At 34.6% G+C, this 19,673-nt stretch overlaps 1 protein-coding gene across 2 annotated transcripts in view; it reads left to right on the plus strand.

Annotated features, from left to right (window-relative positions):
• Window positions 1–12,968, plus strand: part of LOC148845939 (Rhodanese/Cell cycle control phosphatase superfamily protein) — a 71,739-nt gene extending 58,771 nt beyond the window's left edge. The window contains exons 11-14 of one of the 2 annotated variants that reach the window (XM_088954441.1): window positions 1,583–1,629; window positions 3,248–3,306; window positions 12,248–12,539; window positions 12,661–12,968. In XM_088954441.1, the coding sequence (XP_088810567.1) occupies window positions 1,583–1,629; window positions 3,248–3,306; window positions 12,248–12,482 (341 nt within the window). In that variant the 3' untranslated portion in view covers window positions 12,483–12,539; window positions 12,661–12,968. The remainder of the gene's footprint in view (window positions 1–1,582; window positions 1,630–3,247; window positions 3,307–12,247; window positions 12,540–12,660) is intronic. The other variant, XM_088954442.1, reaches the window with a different exon arrangement.
• Window positions 12,969–19,673: the final 6,705 nt, after the last annotated feature.

Below are 19,673 nucleotides of genomic sequence, written 5' to 3' on the forward strand. Positions count from 1 at the left end.
CAGACTTGTTTAACACATTTAAGAGGGCATTACACAACCACAAAGAACTCGGCAGGCCACTGCATTACACCTTACACCACTCAGCCACCTGCAGCAGCCCTAACCCACTCAACCACTTACAGCAGCCCCTACACCATTCGGCTACTGTACACAGCCCGTTCTAGGGCAACAATGAACCTAGTTCTCTAGGTTCTAACTAGTACTAACTGATTCTTGAAGGGTTTCTACCCAGAAATACCAGCAACACAAAAGGACTAGATAACCAACCTTCCTTTGAGAGTATCAACCAACCATTCACTGCTGAAATCACTTTCCTTGATGAAGAAGACTGTGCGCAGCAGAGAGAAACGAGCTGTGATGTCTCAGACCTAGGGCGAACCAGTTCTCTCCATTAACTAACCAGAAACGAAGAAGAAGGTGTCACGAACACAGCTGAGATGCTTTACAAACTGAAGCAGGTCAGGAACCTCGCTCTGATATCATGTTCGTTGTGAGCAATAAAACTACTCGACATATGTAAAATATTGTTGACGAATATGTTATAATACTATATTTTGTACTCCACATAGCACTGGCAGCTTTTATTGCAGAGTATGTTGATTCCAATAATATATTGTGTTGGTATGTGTGGAAATGGAAATATGATGTGGAAATATTAGCAAATTTATACATTTACCATTATGATAACATTGTTTATGCTGATGTGACAGGTATTCTTGTTAAACAAAACCCTAAAAATTGAATTGACAAGCCGCCCCCCCCCCCAAAGATTTCTGCATGTTGAAGAGTTTCAGCCTTAAAACCCCATTCTGATCAAATCAAATTGCACTATAACCCTATGTGAACCCTCCTTTTCATAGACTTGTTCCTAGATCCACAAGCCCAAATCCTATATCTAAACTCTATAAACATCAATTCCTTTTCATTTTTCCTTCAAAATTATTATTACTGTAATATTGATGATACTTGTCCTACATCAATTGGTATCAAAGCACCTGTTTGCTATCTGTCTTCCTACATCAGGTAATTCTGATCAAATCAAATTGCACTATAACCCTATGTGAGCCCTCCTTTTCATAGACTTGTTCCTAGATCCACAAGCCCAAATCCTATATCTAAACTCTATAAACATCAATTCCTTTTCATTTTTCCTTCAAAATTATTATTACTGTAATATTGATGATACTTGTCCTACATCAATTGGTATCAAAGCACCTGTTTGCTATCTGTCTTCCTACATCAGGTAGCTTCCATGGATATGCACATGGGAATAGGCATCACATTTATAGTGTAATATTGAGCTCTATATGATCCAAATATGTGACACCTAGTATCTACCCTTTCAAAGTTGTGATAGTAAGATTTAAACAGTGTAACTTGTGTTTTCAACTTTACTTCTTCACTTCTTCTATAGGATATTGTCATATTTGTTCATCAATCAGTTTTTTCTCCCTGCCCCCAATAAAGAAAGTAAACAAAAGAAAATTTGCATGTTGTTTATTTTCCTAGAGAACTTGTAATATAATAGCTTGGTCATCTTTTATAAACTGATGCCAATTAAAGAGATATATTTTGTTTGCAGAGTGGGAGAAGACACTGCAACTTATTGGTGTTGTTGGCCTTGGTCAGGTACTTATTCCTTATTCTCAGCTGGTCATTTCCAATAATTCTCTAAAAATACACTTTCCCTTCTTTCATGCCAAAGATGTTTCTTTTATCAAAGGTTTGGCATTTTGGATAAAACAAATATTAATGGAGAAGAGTTTTTATAGACATGAAAAAGACCCCTAGCCTAATGCTTTACAATATACCACCTTCCAAACCCAAAAGATAGTACTATCTATCTTCAATTTAGAACCTTAAACACTTTAAGAGCAAGTGTCCAGACATTTAATAAAAAAGCATAAAGATATGATAAATGTCTATGAGCATTTTTGAGAACTCTTCTATTTTTCTCCTTCCAAACAGCCCAACATATGCATAAGGACATAAGGAACCAAAGACCATAAAAAAGCACCCCTAGGTCCCACAGAGCCAGAAGGCCATGAGTTAATTGCTTCCCACATTGTGAAGGATGAGATCACAATATCTAAAGATAGAGCTAAAGAGCTTCCAAAGGATATGGATCCATGATAAAGGAAGAGGAATTGTGATTAGGTGTGCACATGGTTTGAACTGAGGTAAGTTTAAGCTTGACTGGTTTATATTATCAGGCAGAAATGTTAGGCCCAAGTCTAGGTCAAAACCAGGTAACCATGGTGGGATTTCCTTATTGGTAACTAACTATGTTGGGTTTATCTTGTTATCATTGACAACTGAAAGTCCAAATTCCATCCTCTTGTATACTGTACCTAAGTCCTTGACTTAATCCTGTCTGGGCTTGGATCCAGTTAGTCCTATCCAGCATTTAAGGCTATTATCCAATGTTGGTCCCAACTATCCAGGGAATTTTGAGAGTGGGATGGATATGGATATAATATTTGGCATCTTCTTGCATGAATTGCTCATTCTCATACTTTGTCCTGTGTTCTCATGAAGTGGTTCTACCCATCATATGTGCATTTCAAAATGTGAGAACCAGTTATGTTTGAGTCTACACGAGGTTTACCAATGTGATATTGGTCTGTAGAATGCCAATATGTTGAGGCCCTTTATATGCAAATCCTGCTACTGCACTGCCAGAAATTATGGTCAATGGCCTACAAAATATCTCCAAAACTTATCAGGCTGATTTGACTTTGTGCAAGCAACCTCAGTGCATGTCCGCCATGTGTATGTTTATGCCATTGGTTGTCAATTCTTGAGGTCCATTGCTTTCTTCATCCAATATCAGTGTCCTCTTCAAATTGGAAGGTGGAAATGGTCCTTTCAAGTATCAAATTTATAATAATATTGAAAATATGTAAATAAGATGTAAATTGTGTTCACAGATTAGCATTTGGCATTACTTAGTTGTTTCTTAGTTCTATTAAATGAAATGATTGCTTATCATGTGCACTAGCACGAACTCATTTTCTTTTATTTTTGTTTTTTTTTGAATTCTTTTGCTTTTAATATCAAAGTTACACCTACCAATGTTTATGATCTATCTGTAGTCAGTAAATGTGCTAGGGTCTTTGATCACCCTCTTCATCTCATTGATTGTTATTGGCAACATAAATCCTCCATTTTTAATAAAGAATAGGATGCTCTTTAATATCAACAGATCTCCATCTTCTTTATACTTACTTTCTTTACTCTTTGTCAGACTATCTATCGACGGTTTTCTTCATATGAGGACTCTGAAGATTTTAAGGAAGATGTGAGGTAATTTAGTATTTCATATGTTGAAGATACTTGGGAAGTTTTTATTTTTTTATTTTTTTTATTTTCTATAGATAAGGCCGTCAATGGGTTGGATCATGATCTGAATCCAATCAAGTCAAATTCTAAATCTTAGATGTAGATCTTTTTTTTTTTTATTATTATTATTATCAGAGCTTTGGAATCCCTAGCCAGATGGGTTAAATAGGATCCGGTAATACCCATCCACACATATTTATGTGTATATGCATAATGAACATATTGGAAAAATTAGTTTGGGTACTATTTTTTAAACTACATGGTTGTAGGTTCAGAACCAATTGAAGACATCTAATCTCAATTTTATTTAGTTAATATCAGAGTCTGGTTGACATATAGTTGGAAAATTTGTCCCAAAAGTGTTATGTTTGGACTATTTTAAAAGGTAAGGAAAATAAAAGCAGGGTTAGGGAAGATGTAGGCAGCAGATTAAGAGAAGGATTATAGATGAATATTGAATGTAGGGAAAACAGAGTTGGTTAAATTAAAAAAGAGGTTAAAAATCCTGCATATGCAGAACTTTTTTAGAGAAAATTGAGATAAATTGAACATTAGATGGAGTTTAAGCAAATGGCTGAAAAGGAATCTTTGGATGGAAGTAATCTAAGGAGAGGTTAATTTAGGATAGAAACTAGAATAAAAAAAATTGGAGGATAGAAACTGGAATAAAAAAATCGGAGGTTTCCATGGACAGTTTTCAAGAGTGAGTTCTCTCTCTAGGGCTTGATAGCATATTAGTAGAAAGTTGCAATTTTGATTCAGATACCTACTCCAAAGGAATCTTTGGATGGAAGTAATCCAAGGAGAGGTTAATTTAGGAGAGAAACTGGAATAAAAAAATTGGAGGTTACCATGAAGGACAGTTTTCAAGAGTGAATTCTCTCTCTATGGCTTGATAGCATATTAGTAGAAAATTGCAAATTTGATTCAGTTACCTACTCATGTGATGGAAAACAATCCAATGTACTAAGATTGTTCCAAGGTTTTGCTTCAAATCACCACCAAAAGCATCTTTCAACAAGCAAATAGAGAGAGATAAGAGTCTTAGAGTCACCATAAAGTTTCCTAAAATTGATGTAGGATTGGAAGCAGAAAATTCCCGTTGTCATGAACATAGTGTAGAGAAGGGGAATTAAGGGTCTGAGTTATGGGAGGAAGAGATTTATATTTGAAATAAAGAACGTGGAAAAGAAAGGCTGCACTCTTGTAGTTAGATACAAAGAGAGAGAAAAAGAGGGAGAAAGAAAATCAAACTCTAAATGCAAACAACTTAACTTTCATTCTATTCATTCAACTCTATAATTCCAATTACATTGGCTCTATTTATATTTTATACTCAATCTAAGGGTTTGAATTTTTTTTCTTAGAAACTAACGTAGACCCAAAAACTGACCCAAAACAACTTCTAACTGTTTCAAACTAAGGCAAATCCATAGAGGTACCCAAAGGACTCTCCCTAAAAAAATCGAATGATACTGCTAATCCTAGTACATCTAAACAAACCAAAAGAAACTCCAAAGTTAACCTAAGAAATACGAAGACCCAAATCTTGTCACATCACTAAAATGTCAATAACTCCCTCAAAACATGTTGGATTTACAAGATATTGGTCTTGGTGGAAAGCTAACTCCATTACCCATCTAATGACACTAAAATCATGTAAAACAGAAAATTTTTATCCTCAAAAAATTGGCTTAGTAGAAATCACTGATTGTAGATTTAGTTGAATTTCTTGTGAAAGGAAAAGAGGAGGAAGATAAAGATTTCAGTAGTAGAGAAAAAAAGAGAGGGAGAAAAGAGTAGGAAGTTAACCAGGATTCTTGAATTAACCCTGGCCGCCAACCTCTCATATTATTTATACTTAACTTAAAGGATGAGATATTACAAGGATGCCCTTAGTAGGGCGGCTACTAATGTAGCTGAACAGTCACAACTTAAAAACATAAACTAATGGGCCTAAAGCCCAACAACTTCCTAAATAAATAGCTTAAAATAGGAACAAAAAACAACTAGGCCCAACTCAACACTCCCCCTCAAGTTGGGAGTAAATGTCACACATTCCCAACTTGCGTAGATCATGCTCCAGCTTATTCTTTGCAACACCTTTTGTGAGAACATCCGCGAGCTACAGATTAGAAGCAATGTATGGAAGACAAACTTCTCTAGAAGTTACTCTTTCTCTGATAAAATGTCTATCCACTTCAATGTGCTTAGTTCGGTCATGCTGGACTGTGTTATGGGCAATGTTAATTGCTGCCTGGTTATCACAGTATAACATCATAGGTTCTTCCGCCTGTACACCAATTTCTTTTAATAGGGAACGAATCCAGAGAAGTTCTGAAACTCCATGTGCCATGTGCAAGAGACAAGGTTACCCCCGACAAGGGTGCACACTCCTGAAGTTGATCTCCTGTCATCAAGGCATCCTGCCCAATTTGCATATGTATAAGCCTCAAGTTTCAACTGTCCATGATTAGTAAACAATATGCCTCTGCCCGGGTGTCCCTTCAGATAAGCAAGAATCCTGTCAACTGCCTCCCAATGCTGGACTCGTGGAGCATGCATGTATTGACTTACCACACTTACTGCATAGGAAATGTCTGGTCTTGTCATACACAAGTATAGCAGCCGACCCACAAGTCTCTGATATCTCCCAATGTCCTTTACTGGTTCACCTTCTGATGCATTGATTCTATGGTTCTGATCAATAGGGGTATTAATTGCATTCATTCCAAGCTTCCCTGTCTCTTGAAGAAGATCCACGACATACTTCCTTTGAGAGATAAAAATTCCATGTTTTGATCTTGCAACTTCAATGCCTAGGAAGTATCTCAGTTCTCCAAGATCTTTAATTTCAAATTCTTTATGTAGATTCCTTTTCAGACAATTAATCTCACTTAGGTCATTCCCCGTGACAACAATATCATCCACATAAACAATTAGGACTGACACCAAAGATCCCCTTCTCTTCACAAACAAGGTATGACCGGATTGAGTCTGAGTGTTTCCAAAAGCAATCAAGGCCTTTCTGAATCTGTTAAACCATGCTCTGGGAGATTATTTCAAGCCATAAAATGACTTCTTAAGTTGAAAGAAGTCAAGTTGAAACAAGGGCCAAGAGTATGAGGCAGCAAGAGAAAAAAGTATCCGAACAAAGGTCATCTTTGCAACTGGTGCAAAGGTCTCTAAGTAATCAACACCATAGGTCTGTGTGTACCCTTTTGCAACAAGTCTTGCCTTGTACCTTTCTATACTTCCATCTGCCTTATATTTTACCATGTAAACCCATATGCATCCAACTGTCTCCTTGCCTTCTGGTAGATCCACAATGTCCCATGTCTGATTCTTAATCAAAGATGCCATCTCTTCCTACATAGCTGTCTTCCACTCAGGTTTGGAGAGAGCCTCACTAACACCCTTGGGTATAGACACTGATTCAAGGGAGGAAAGAAAAACACGGTAGGAAGGAGAAAGTCCACTGTAGGATAGGTACTGTGAAATACAGTGAGCAATACACTTTCTCTTCCCTTTTCTGAGAGCAATAGGAAGATCAAGGTTATCTGTAACAGGGTTAGTAGAATCAATGGGAACTGAAATAGTAGCGGGACCAAGTGGAATACCTGAATCCATGTCAGCTGAACTTGGAGTCTCCAAGGAATCGACAGGAAGTGATGTGAGTTTTGTTGCAGTGGAATCAACCTCCTTGTGAAGTCTCTGTCGTAAGTAGTGCTGAGAAGCAGGATGCAAAGGAGGTGGTAAGGTAGGTGACACAGGATGGTCAAGCACAATAGTAGACACAGGGATTGGAACTGGGAGAGGAATAGACTGCTGACTCACTTCCCCAAAGCACTCCCCCTGAGAAGGATTCTTTGAAAAGATGTATGTGGATTCAAAAAAAGTGACATCCATGGTAACATACCGGTTCCCAGAGACTGGATCATAACAACAATACCCTTTCTGATTTTCTGTATATCCAAGGAAGACACAATTCTTTGCCTTGGGATCAAGCTTTGAGCACCCTGAGAGGAATATGAAACATCTCCCCCTCAGGAAAAAGGAGACTGAATGGGGTGTTGAATCCAAATATACGAGAGGGCACCCTGTTAATTAGATATACTACTGTGAGAACTACATCACCCCAAAACCGAATTGGAACTATAGATGTGCTCATCATGCTTCCTTTCTGCAACACCATTCTGCTGTGAACTGTAAGGACAACTGCTTTGATGGACAACACCATATTCTAACAGATATGAAGCAAGGTGTTTTTCAAAATATTCCCTGGCATTGTCTGATCTGAACACCTTTATTCTTGTTCCAAACTGTGTTAGCACCATCTGATGAAATTGCCTCACCAAGGATGGTACTTCATTGTGGGATCTCATCAGGTAAATCCAAGAGTATCGTGAGAAATCATCCACAAATAAGAGAAAATAACGATAGCCTCCCATAGAAGGAACATGGAAAGGTCCCCACACATCCGAATGAATAACATCAAAAGAAGAAGAACACCCTTTTATTACTAGGTTTAAATGAATGGCTACAATGCTTTCCAAGTTGAGAACCTTCACACTCCAGACCTGACAAACTAACAAACTCAAAAAGTTTTGGAAACAAAAGACTCAAAGAAGAAAAAGGTAAAAGGCCCAAACAATTATGCCAAAGCATAATTTGACCTACAGACCTTGACTCACTATCCCTGCTGACATGATGACTTTGATGAGGAGGAAGAACATCTAGGAGGTAGATCCCATTCACTTCATGACCACTCCCAATCGTCATCTTTGAATCCAGATCCTGTAAAATACAATGACCAGGAGAAAAAATTACTGAGCAGTTCAGGTTCTTAATCAAACTACTAACAGATAACAAATTAGTGCTCAATCTAGGAACATGAAGGACCGAGGGTAGAGAAATAGAATCACTAATCTTGACAGATCCCTTCCCAGCAATAGGAACATGGGATCCATCAGCTGTGGAGAACCTATCTCTGCCAGAACAGCGCTGGTAAGAAGAAAAAATAGTAGACCCATGGGTCATGTGCTCTGAGGCTCCATCATCTATAACCCAAGGAGGTCCCTCCTTACCTGAAGTAGAAACATAATTTGCAGTGACGTGTGAACTACCTGTGTGAGCAAAGGCAGTATAGTGGACTCCACCAGTGCCACCTGTACCTTGTTGTCCGCTTGCTGCTGAACTGGAACTGGCTGTATCCCGCTGGTTCAAAAGTTGCCCATACCTCCCAAGTACGGTCCTTACTGCAACAGCTGCAACAGACTCCAGAGCAGCTGTAGTAGGAGGGGCCGGAATGTCACTAGTAACTGCCATGTGTGCATTTCCCTTCTTATTTTTCAGTCTAGTCGGCACAAGATGTGGGTGAAGCTTCCAGCAAGTATCTCTTGTGTGTTTAGGCTTCTTACAGTAGTCACATATCAATTCTCTTTTATCTTCCTTCTTGATTTCACTGCCACCCCGATCTCCACTTTGTTTAGGTTTCATAGTACTCACCATGGCAGACTGATTAGAGACATGATTTTTCATCGTAACATCTCTCCTGCTCTCCTCCCCTGACATAAAGGCATATGCCTGGGAGAGGGTAACACTGTCCCTGGAAAGAAGATGTTGTCTTGCAATCTCATACTCAGGATTAAGGCCAACAAGAAATTCAAACACCCTATACTTCTCTAGATGTTTCTGATAGGTAGTTGCATCCTTAGTGGTTTCCCAAGAAAATGTCTCTAAATGGTCAATCTCCTACCACAGGGTTTTAAGGGCTGAAAAATAGGCTGCAACAGGTCTATCTCCCTACTTTGTAGAAATAATCTGATTTCTCAACTGATAAGCCCTAGCAACATTCCCCCTCTATGAATAGGTTTCTGCAACCCCATCCCATATTTTCTTAGTTGTATTTGCCCATAAAAAATTTTTACCTATATGGGGCAACATGGAATTACACAACCAAGTCATCACCATATAATTCTCCTGTACCCACCGGGAGTTGCTAGTTTCGGGTTTCACTTCCTCACCAGTGATATACCCTAATTTCCCACGAGCACCAATGGCCATCTTTGCAAATTGTGACCATTCTAAGTAATTTGCACCATCCAACCTAACTGTAGTAATGGTCCCAGTCCCGAAAAGGTCTCCAACACCTCTCACTGGTCCCATTTCACTCCCGGGCTTATTTTCAACTTCGTGACCCTCCATGCTTCTCAAAAAATGTAAAGAAAATAACTGAAATATGTAACAAGATCAAACGAAACACTTCTGGAACCAACAACACCTTATGGTGTCCTAGACTGTCTTCCCACAAAAGATTCCTTTTCTGTGGGACGAGAGAAGAGAGAAGAGGCAACCGCTCTCTCTAGAAGCCTCCAAATCAGGTAGAAATTGAGCCGCCCCTTATAGAAAACTCCAAGGAACCCTAAAAAATTAGGGTGCCACTTCCTAGGTCAAAATTGAAGAGTCCAACAGAAATAGGACTCTTCCCCTTTCTCTAGTTTTTCCTGATTTTGATGAGAAACCCTAAACCATCTACAGGGCACAGATCCACAAAAAAATCCAACAATTGGGCTTACTTGAGAGGTTCGATCAGCCTCTTAAATCACCATGCAGTCAGCCGATCTAGGGCTGCATGAGGAAACAACTCAAGGAACTTTCGGCCTGCTCTGATACCAAGTAGAAATCACTGATTGTAGATTTAGTTGAATTTCTTGTGAAAGGAAAAGGGGAGGAAGATAAAGATTTCAGTAGTAGAGAAAAAAAGAGAGGGAGAAAAGAGTAGGAAGTCAACCAGGATTCTTGAATTAACCCTAACCGCCAACCCCTCATTATATTTATACTTTACTTGAAGGATGAGATTTTACAAGGATGCCCTTAGTGGGGCGGCTACTAATGTAGCTGAACAGTCACAACTTAAAAACATAAACTAATGGGCCTAAAGCCCAACAACTTCCTAACTAAATAGCTTAAAATAAGAATAAAAAACTAGGCCCAACTCAACAGGCTTACATAAAAAGTTGGATGGTTCCATCTTAAACTCTTCAAAATTCTAAAGAATGACTATAAATTAAATTGATCCAATGACTAACCCTACTCTGAGATACTAACAAATTATAAGATAACTATCAAAAGACTCGAGTTGACCAAAATTAAGAATTACCAGAACCTACAAAATTTCCACTGGGTAAGGTATTGAGAGAGAAAAGATTTCTCCATGGATTCTTTCTGTGCTTTCATGCCTGCATAAATGAATCACTCTTAGGGAGTTGCATCACACCTGATATTCATTCATTCACTTATGTTAGTGAAGGTACCAAATTCATATATATTTCTTCTGGGGCTTGCAGTATTGCTAAATGTACAAAATCAAAATGGCAAAATATATCTTTGCTGCTAATAAATTATAGAAACAAAAACTACATATTATCAGTAGAAAGGCTGTTAGCAAGAACAAAGAATTATATTCTTTTGGTCCTCCATTCTTGTTCAATTCCATGGGTTTATGTTCTCATCCTTTTGTAATCACTGGGAAGCAGGCAGTAATACGTCAGGAGTCATCTGATGTATAATACCATAATATGCAAATGTTGTACTGGTGTCTTATATTCAGGAACATGACATCCTTAGCTGGGATGGCTTGCTCCCCTTTTTTCTTGTTTCAATTTATATGTTTGGATATAGCTTATCAAAAAGGCAGAAAAAAATTAATCTGATTGAATTCAGGATCTGACCCATCTACCGTTCTGATTTTAGGAGTTTTTGTATTTTTATCATGGTGTTAATCTGTCTCATTTTTATTAGTGGGCTGGTATTTATTTATTTATGTATTTTTTTTTATTGATTGTGAGCACTTAATTGGTTATGATGTTTATTATCTCTACCTACATCTTTACTATAGAAACAGCCCATGGTTTAATCAATTATGTACATGTACCTTGATGGGTATTACGTAGAAAGCATACCAACTGGACACACCTAAGTGGCCACTTGACGTCTGAAGAGAATTTACCTGCGTTTAAGAAAAGTTGTTCATTACTATATGAGAAATGGTGCTGAAAACCTTTTCTCTGGAAGGGACGTTTATTCTATAGGAAATTTTTGAGATCTCTGGGAAGTCATATTCTATTGATAATATATAGAAATCGTCGGGTATGACTTTTAACTATCTAGTTAATTGATTAAATCTCAGATAAAAAAGATTAGCAAATATACATGTGGTTGTTGAATTACATGTACCTATAACATTCTAATATTTCATCTAAGTAGTCATACAGACACATTGCCATCTTTGAATCTGGGTTGGAATGTTATGAATGGTGTTTAAATATTTTGGGGGTTAGGGAGGTACCGAGGCACTGAATGGTGAGGATAAACGGGTGTGAGCTTTGTACTGCTACAACAACTGAGTCCAAGTATTATATGTCCATCATTATTTTCTCTCTATGTCATACCAAGAAAATAACCAAGTTTAGACTCTCTTCTTTGGTTTCATCATGCCATATTTATATTCTATGGTTTTCTGCTATGCCCAGTTGTATACAATTTCATACTTTCTTGGAGGCAGTGAATTCCTACGTGTATGTTTTTAATATATTGACTAGAGTGAGAGTTTTTTCATTTCTGTTTTATTGTTATTTTCTTTTGGTTGATGATATATTTCTCAGTAGTAAACAAATTAATGTTTTGTCATATTTGTTGCTTGTTTTATTGTTCTCAATTTCATTAATTTAAAGTGGGGAAAACTGAGGATGTTCTCTGGACAACATAAAATCTTGGATCTGATTGTGTTTGAGTCATATCTGATAACTGTTTTTCACATCTATAACCACATTTGCAAGATTGCCTGGTGATGATGACATGTTGATTAGTCCTGTTTTTTATTGTTTTGACTGTGGTCTTCCAGACTCTTGCTCGCTCCTGTTAGACTAGGTGTTCAGGCATTTTCATGGGCTACTGGCAAATTAGAACCAAATCGCATTGGCCTGCCAACATCACCTTCATCATCAGCTGTTCAAGATCGGGTTCTACAGGCAGCAGCAAAACATGAATCCCAACCATCTGATGCTGGGGAAATTCAGGATTCATCTCGTGAAGCAACACCCCCCATGAATGAGAATGTAGATCTTTCTGAAGCATAAATTTGTGATTCTGTTCTTGTATAATTATGGTTTTAAGATTCACAATGCAATACATGGGTGAGTTATGTTCAATTTCTCAATTAGTCGTGGAGTTTTGCATCCACAATTTTACTGTTACTAATCTTGTTAGTAAATAATTACATTACGTTACCCCTATAACCATCTGACTTTCTTACAGGATTTGGTTAAAATGCAGGTGAAATATAAGTCTATTGGGAGGACCAACTTCAGGGAGTTACCAATGAAAGTCGTTTATCAGCATGGAATTTTGAATTTATTTATTGTAACTATTAAAAGTCACTGATATTGTTACATATTTGGGGATTATCCATCTTAATCCAAAAGAAATTTGAAGAAAACAAATGTTTTCCCTGACTTAAGAATCAGCTCAAAGACTGTTTGACTGCAGACCAAAATTCAATGTATCAGAAACAGAGTATTGAAAGGCAATTTAAGAGTCATATCACGATGATATTTTTTTGGTTTCATGGGGCTTTTTGTTTTAACTAAAATACTGGTATTTTTTAACTACTATTTTTATTAAATTCACCCTATTCTCTCTCATTAAGCCCTATATTTAATATATTAGTTCCCATTCCCTCATTAAATCCTATATTTAAGCAATATTAAATAAATGAGCTATGTAGAGCTTTTTTTTTTAATTAAAACACCCAAACTTTTGAATTTGGTCCATCTCTGACTTTGACAGCAGAAAATGTAATTTAAACTTTTGAAGTACTATTACTTTTCACTTCATCCAATTCCCTTTTTATTAAGGTGTTAACTCTAATTGTCTTTCCTTAAATCCTTTATTTCAGTTGTTTTCGTTTCTCTCCAATAAACCCTACTAATTAAATCTTATATTCAATAATTTTACTAATATAAAACCTATGTTCAAGACTAACATGAAAGCTAAAGTGTCCTATTCAGGTGGCGAGTATGTAGTTCATCTATTTGCTTCAAAATGGGCCAACCAATGGTCTCATAGTTAAATAATAAAATTTAAAAATAAATAAAAATTACAAAATTACAAAATCTGTGAAAAGTTTTAGGCATATGCCTAATATTATATAGATATTATATTAAATAAAAATAAGTATGACAAATAAGAAGTAACTTTATTAATGATGAAAATGAAATACAAAATAAGCAATGGGTCAATTGTTCATCCTTTTAAGTCAAATGGGACAATCCATGATATCATAATTAAATAACAGAAATTTAAAAAAAGACAAATAATTATTGAAAGTATAAAAAATGGGTTCATCTATAATATTATGTATTTATCATATTAAACAAATATAGGTGTGATATATAAGAGTCATTATGATGAAAAAAGAATAAAAAATAAAACAAATGACAAGAAAATTATTTTTCTATGTTATTAGTGGTTGATGGTCCATATGAATGCAAATTAGGCGAACTTAACTTGAGACTGGACCAACCCAACTCACAACTTTAGACAGAGACTAGGAATTTTTGGACCATCGACCATCCAATCTGTTTTGGTCGGAGTTTTGAAACATTGATAGAGAATATTGTATCTCCATTATTATCTTTTTTAAGTGTTATTAAATGATTGGCTCATTTCGATATTTTCTTTTTCAGAAAATAACCTGTAGGCAATTTCATTTTTCATTCAGGGTTTGTAAGTCTGATACAAGAATATTCTGTTTTAGAAAGAGTAACAGCGGCATCCATATTGATTTTAATGACCCCAGAAAGAGAGCATTGCAAATGTGTGGAGGACTTTGACAAGTAGGGGCGCAAATTGGGCGGGCCCCTGAGCCCGAATCGATTTTATATAGGCTTTGGGTTCAGGACCAAGAATTTGGGCTTTTAATTTTTGGGTTTGGCTGAGCCTAACTCTTAGGTATCCTGAGCCCAGTTTGATCTTGTCCCTACCTGAGCCTGGCCCGATTATACATATTCACTCATACATACATATATACATACACACACGCACAATATATATATATATATATATATATATATATATATATATATATATATATATATATAAATGCACATATATATAGGTGGGTCTCATGGAAATACAATAATCCCGTGTTTATCCACTATTATAATGAGGCCCATGGTAATTTTTTTTTTTCCGAAGAGTATTGGTTACCTCTTTTGGAGTTATTCATCCATCGAACATGTTAGTCACCATGTCTCTCGTGCATTATCTGGATAATCCTTGGTCAAGTCAAACAATGTATTTGTGATTGTCTCGGTAACATTTTCCCAAGAATCACTTGTCTGGAAAAATGCCTTATCTGAATAATGTAAAACGAGCGAAGCATTGATATATATATATATATATATATACCCTTTTTCTTTTTTTTTGTCTTTTTATTCCATGTCATTTTTTAAACAACCAATGAGAGACTCTCCTTTCCCCATAAATCTCTCTCTCTCTCTCTCTTTCTCTCTCTCCACACACGTTCCCAATAACCTAAATAATTTCATCTCTTGACATTTCTCCTAAACTACCTCTCCCACCTAAAATTTCCTCCTAAAACATCTCTTAATCTATCTCACAATGAGCAATCCAATTCTAACACCTCTTTTCCACTCCTATATCTCTCTCTCTCTACCTTCTAATTATACATGCATATAATTTTTCATCAATGTATTAAAATATTAATATTTAAGTCCAAACCTAAAAAACAATTTAAGTTAAAATTAAACATTGAAATATGATGAGTAAAAAATATTTAAAATACTAATAAGAGAAAAATAAATAATATAATAAAACAAATAATAAAACTAAAGTAATAAAATTTAAATAATTAGTTAAAAATATTATTATAATTATAAATAATCTTTTCATGTTTCCATTATAAAATTTATTAATTAATTATAATAATTTTATAATTATAAATTAATAAAATTTAATTTCAATTTAAAAATGATTAAATAGAAAATTCAAAATAAGTTACTATTTTTTAATTTTAACAATAATAATTGTTAAAATTAATTACAATAATGTTATACTTAATTTATAATAAAAATTCTAGCATTATTAAAAATTTTAAACAATAATAAACTTAGCATAATATCATAACTTAAATTATGCATCAACAACAATTTATTAAAAAATTAACATTTAATAAAAGTAAAAGTTATTAATTTGAATTGAATTTAAATTTAATTTTAAAATAATGAAAAATAAATACAACATATCCAGTTCAGTACAAGTTTGCTTTCACCCTACCTAGGCCCCTCATTTTGCCTCATCATCGGCCTCTTAGCCTCTGGCCATGTCACCCTGCCTCCCATTTCACTATCGTAACAAGGGCGGAAACTTCTAAAAGAAAAGAGGACGAGGTTATGGCAGTTATGGAAGGTCTGCAAAAGGCAACAGATTTGAATGCCAGAAAGCTGATTGTAGAAGGTGATTCAAAGCTGGTTTTGGATTGGCTGCAAAAGGATGATAAAGGATTCTGGATGTTTAATAATGGAAAAAAGATTTTCAAGTGGATGATTCAAGATATGGAAGTACAATTCAGTTGGGTTAAAAGGGTAGCAAATGGTTTTGCTGATGTTTTAGTAAAACAAGGGGTGGGGAGGAACCAATTGTTTTGTGCTCAACTGTAATAGTGCTTTTGTACGTAGAGAGTTAAAATAGTTTACCTCTCACTATCTTGTAGTTCTTAATATTTCTAATGAAATTCTACTATTGATAAAAAATTAAAATAATTAAAATATCAACTTATTTTTATATTTTTTAGTAATTAATTATTTATAAATACACATATTTTTGAAAATTAATTTACTCAGATAAATTTATTTATTTATTGATATCATTACTGAAATTATTACTCAAATAAATATCATTAATTATCTATTTACTTATCATTAATGTTAATTACACAAATAATTATTAGTCAATGCTTAAAGAAATAATTTAGAATTAATAAATAATGAAAATTACTGATATTTACTTAAGATTAATGGTACTTATCATAAACATTTGGATAGAATTTGTTGAAAAATGCTAAGTTTCCAATTAATGTAGAATTTGCTGAATATCATAGATATTTTGACAAAAAATTTTATACTTGCAATAAAATATACAATAATACACAAAATTGTCAGCAAATGTGCATAACATGCATTTATACATTAATGACCATTAAATATATATTTTTACGTTTGTTTTTGCTTTTTTTTTCTATTATATAGTTTTTTGTCTACCTTAAGCTTTGTGCCATCATCGACAAGTAAGTCATAGAAACTTTTTTTTTTTTTTTTTGAAATTGTACATGTTTTTATGATGCAAATATGTTATAATTAAATTTCTTTGATGATAAATTTTATTTTTGTTTCATATTATGTTTATTTTTATTGATAATGAATGCCAAATAGTACTATTTTTATATATTTGCACTATGTGACGAAGACAAATAAAGGATGAGAGGAAGGCTAAGTTGATGGCTAAGACTCAAAATGTCCAAAGAATGGTGGTGGTGGAGGGAAGACATGAGATTTTTGTCAAGTAAAATCTTCTTTTTGTTTGTTGTATTTACACCTAGAAGTGTTGAACTCAATAGCCATATTCATGTGAAGGAAACTTTCAAAACTAATTTTTTGTTAAGAAAAGAAAAATTACTTAATAACTTAATTAACTAATTAAATGTAGTAACTTAATTTATTATACATAATTATCCATATGGTATATGGGTGTGAGTTTCTTTCTTTTTTTTCTTTTTTCCCTTTTTAGCTTCACGAGGCTATACAATGGGGTGTGAGTTAAACCATGTCCTTTGCAAGCGCGAAATAATTTTATTATAATTAGTAATTTACAAATTCATTAATAAAAATTCAAAATTAAGTAACAAAACTTTAGCACATATTGCATTAACAAAATTTACTTAATAATATCACAACAAATCTAATTAATTATAATATGTGTAAATTTAAATTACTCTTAATTATTTCAAATAAGTTTGATTAAAAATAACTGCATTAATAAAATATAAATATAAATTCAAATCTTAAAATTTAATAAGTTTTAAAATATTAATAAAATTTTAATTTTATTAATAATTAATAACAATTAACAAAGCTCATCTGACCAAAAAATAATACTTGGACTGTAGTTGGACCAGTACAACCCAATTGGAATCCTTTTGCTTCAATTTCTCCTAATAAAAACAATATTAGTTTGCTCTTTCACTTTAATTTTAATCCCCTCCATCATCGTATTGGACGGTGGCTTTTCCCGTGCATCGCACGGGGCACTACTAGTTAACCAATGAAGAGCTCCCTGTCGAATCTCTCTACAACTTACTATCCCAGCCCGTATGGTAGTAACATTGTTAGTCTTCTTACTACTCCAAATAGTGGACTCCTAAATTCTTTAGCTTCAACTATTTTCTTCACCCAAAGAGCCCTCTTGACCATTAGAAATCTCCGTAATATATAAGTTGGTTAGAGGGTCCTATTTTAGACTTCAGCACTACAAAAATTAAAACCACCTTCATCTTGTGTTTCAACATTTTACAACAGGAGATTGGGTGGAATTTCCTTTCTCAGTATTATGTTCCCACAAAAAAAATCCCTACAAATTTCATCAAATTTATTACAAATAGATGCCTTTGCATTGCATAAATAGGGATGGCTTGACCCCAACCAGCCTGTGACAAAGCTTTCATCTTCCTTCCACTTTTTGATATTTTGAAAGGGGAGGGGGAGTCGGTCAATGGGATTTTGGTTGACTAATTTATCTATGTTCTTATTTCAGAAACATGTGAGATTCATGGCAAAATTGATTTTCCTATATATTATTTACTCGGGTAAGTGATACTTTTCTCAGACTTGGGTAAATTGAGTTTCCCAAGTGGAGAGTAAACAAAAAAAATTGAAGTGGTAAAAAATGATCCCACAAGATACATTTACCTGGTAAATCTATACTCTATATAAAAGTGTGGATGAAGAGTAAAAGTTTTTTCGACTAGCAAGGTGTTTGGTTCCATGGGCGTTTATTCAATAAATGCTACCACATAGTTGTCACTTCAGCAGTTCCCCTCTCTTGCTCTTCCGTACGCATCGAGAATGGCAAAAGTTAACTGTGGTTTTGGTGCACGCCTACCGTTTGTGGAATTTATTTTTTAAAGCTTCCACAAACGGTTAGATTACATTTTTTCATTGTTATGCTGATGTGGAGCCTAGTGGTAGTTAATTGTCATAAATGGTTGTAATTATTACATTTCTTAGTTTTGCAAGCAAATAAAGTACAAATGTTGAATGAAAAAATGTAAGCGAAACCAAATACATACTAAAATTACCCTCTATTTCTTTATTTGAGAAGGGGTATAAAAGTTATTGTACAACATTTACCAAAAATCAACTTATTTGCAAAAAAAAAGAAAAAAAAGAAAAACAATTTAATGAGTCACCTTAATTCTAGTTCTGTTAACCATTATCCAAGTGGAAAATAAACAGTTGAGAGAGAACCTTTGTGCACAAAACACTGTTTAAAAAAAAGACCTGAAATCAGAACCATTCTAGCTACTAATTTCCAGGTTGATGATTCAATCATTAGGTTCGAATAGATGACCTGTTTTGACAAAAAATTAAAAAATAATAATTAAAATAAAAAATGGCCAAAAACCATTGAATGGGTCAAACGGATCAATGGTTCGACCGCCTACATCAATGAGCCATTGACTGATTTAATGATTTTTGGACAAAGACCAAATTTGAAGTAAAACGGAACCAATTGCCTGAACGGTTCCCGGGCGGTGTGGTCCAACCATCCAGTTCAACTGCTGTTCAAAAACCATCCGAGACCCCGAAAAGATGAAAAGTAGGATCAGGACGGCCATTAACCAGTATGGACAGACATGCTGTAGACAATTTTGGTTAACTTTTACAGGTTTTGTCCTGAATTTATTATTAAAAGCCTATAACAGATTAATTAATATCTAATTAATGCAGGTTTTTGTCATGTATATTTATTGGCCAAACCCAATCCAATTATGAAAGTTGTGTTAGACACTGATACAAATTAAAGGCTTAAAAAGGTTTGGCCGTTTGGGGGAATTGAATTCTAGACATCCCTCTGTCATTAATTTTCATTAAACACTGTCTTTTGCTGGAAGAAAAGAAAGATACACTTCATCAATGCTAAAATTGTTTAAATCATCACCTTATTTAAGATATAGCAAAACACTCTCAATT

The sequence above is a fragment of the Nelumbo lutea genome, chromosome 7 (genome assembly GCF_056320005.1).
Source record: "Nelumbo lutea isolate HS-2025 chromosome 7, American lotus-T2T, whole genome shotgun sequence".
NCBI classification, from domain to species: Eukaryota; Viridiplantae; Streptophyta; class Magnoliopsida; order Proteales; family Nelumbonaceae; genus Nelumbo; species Nelumbo lutea.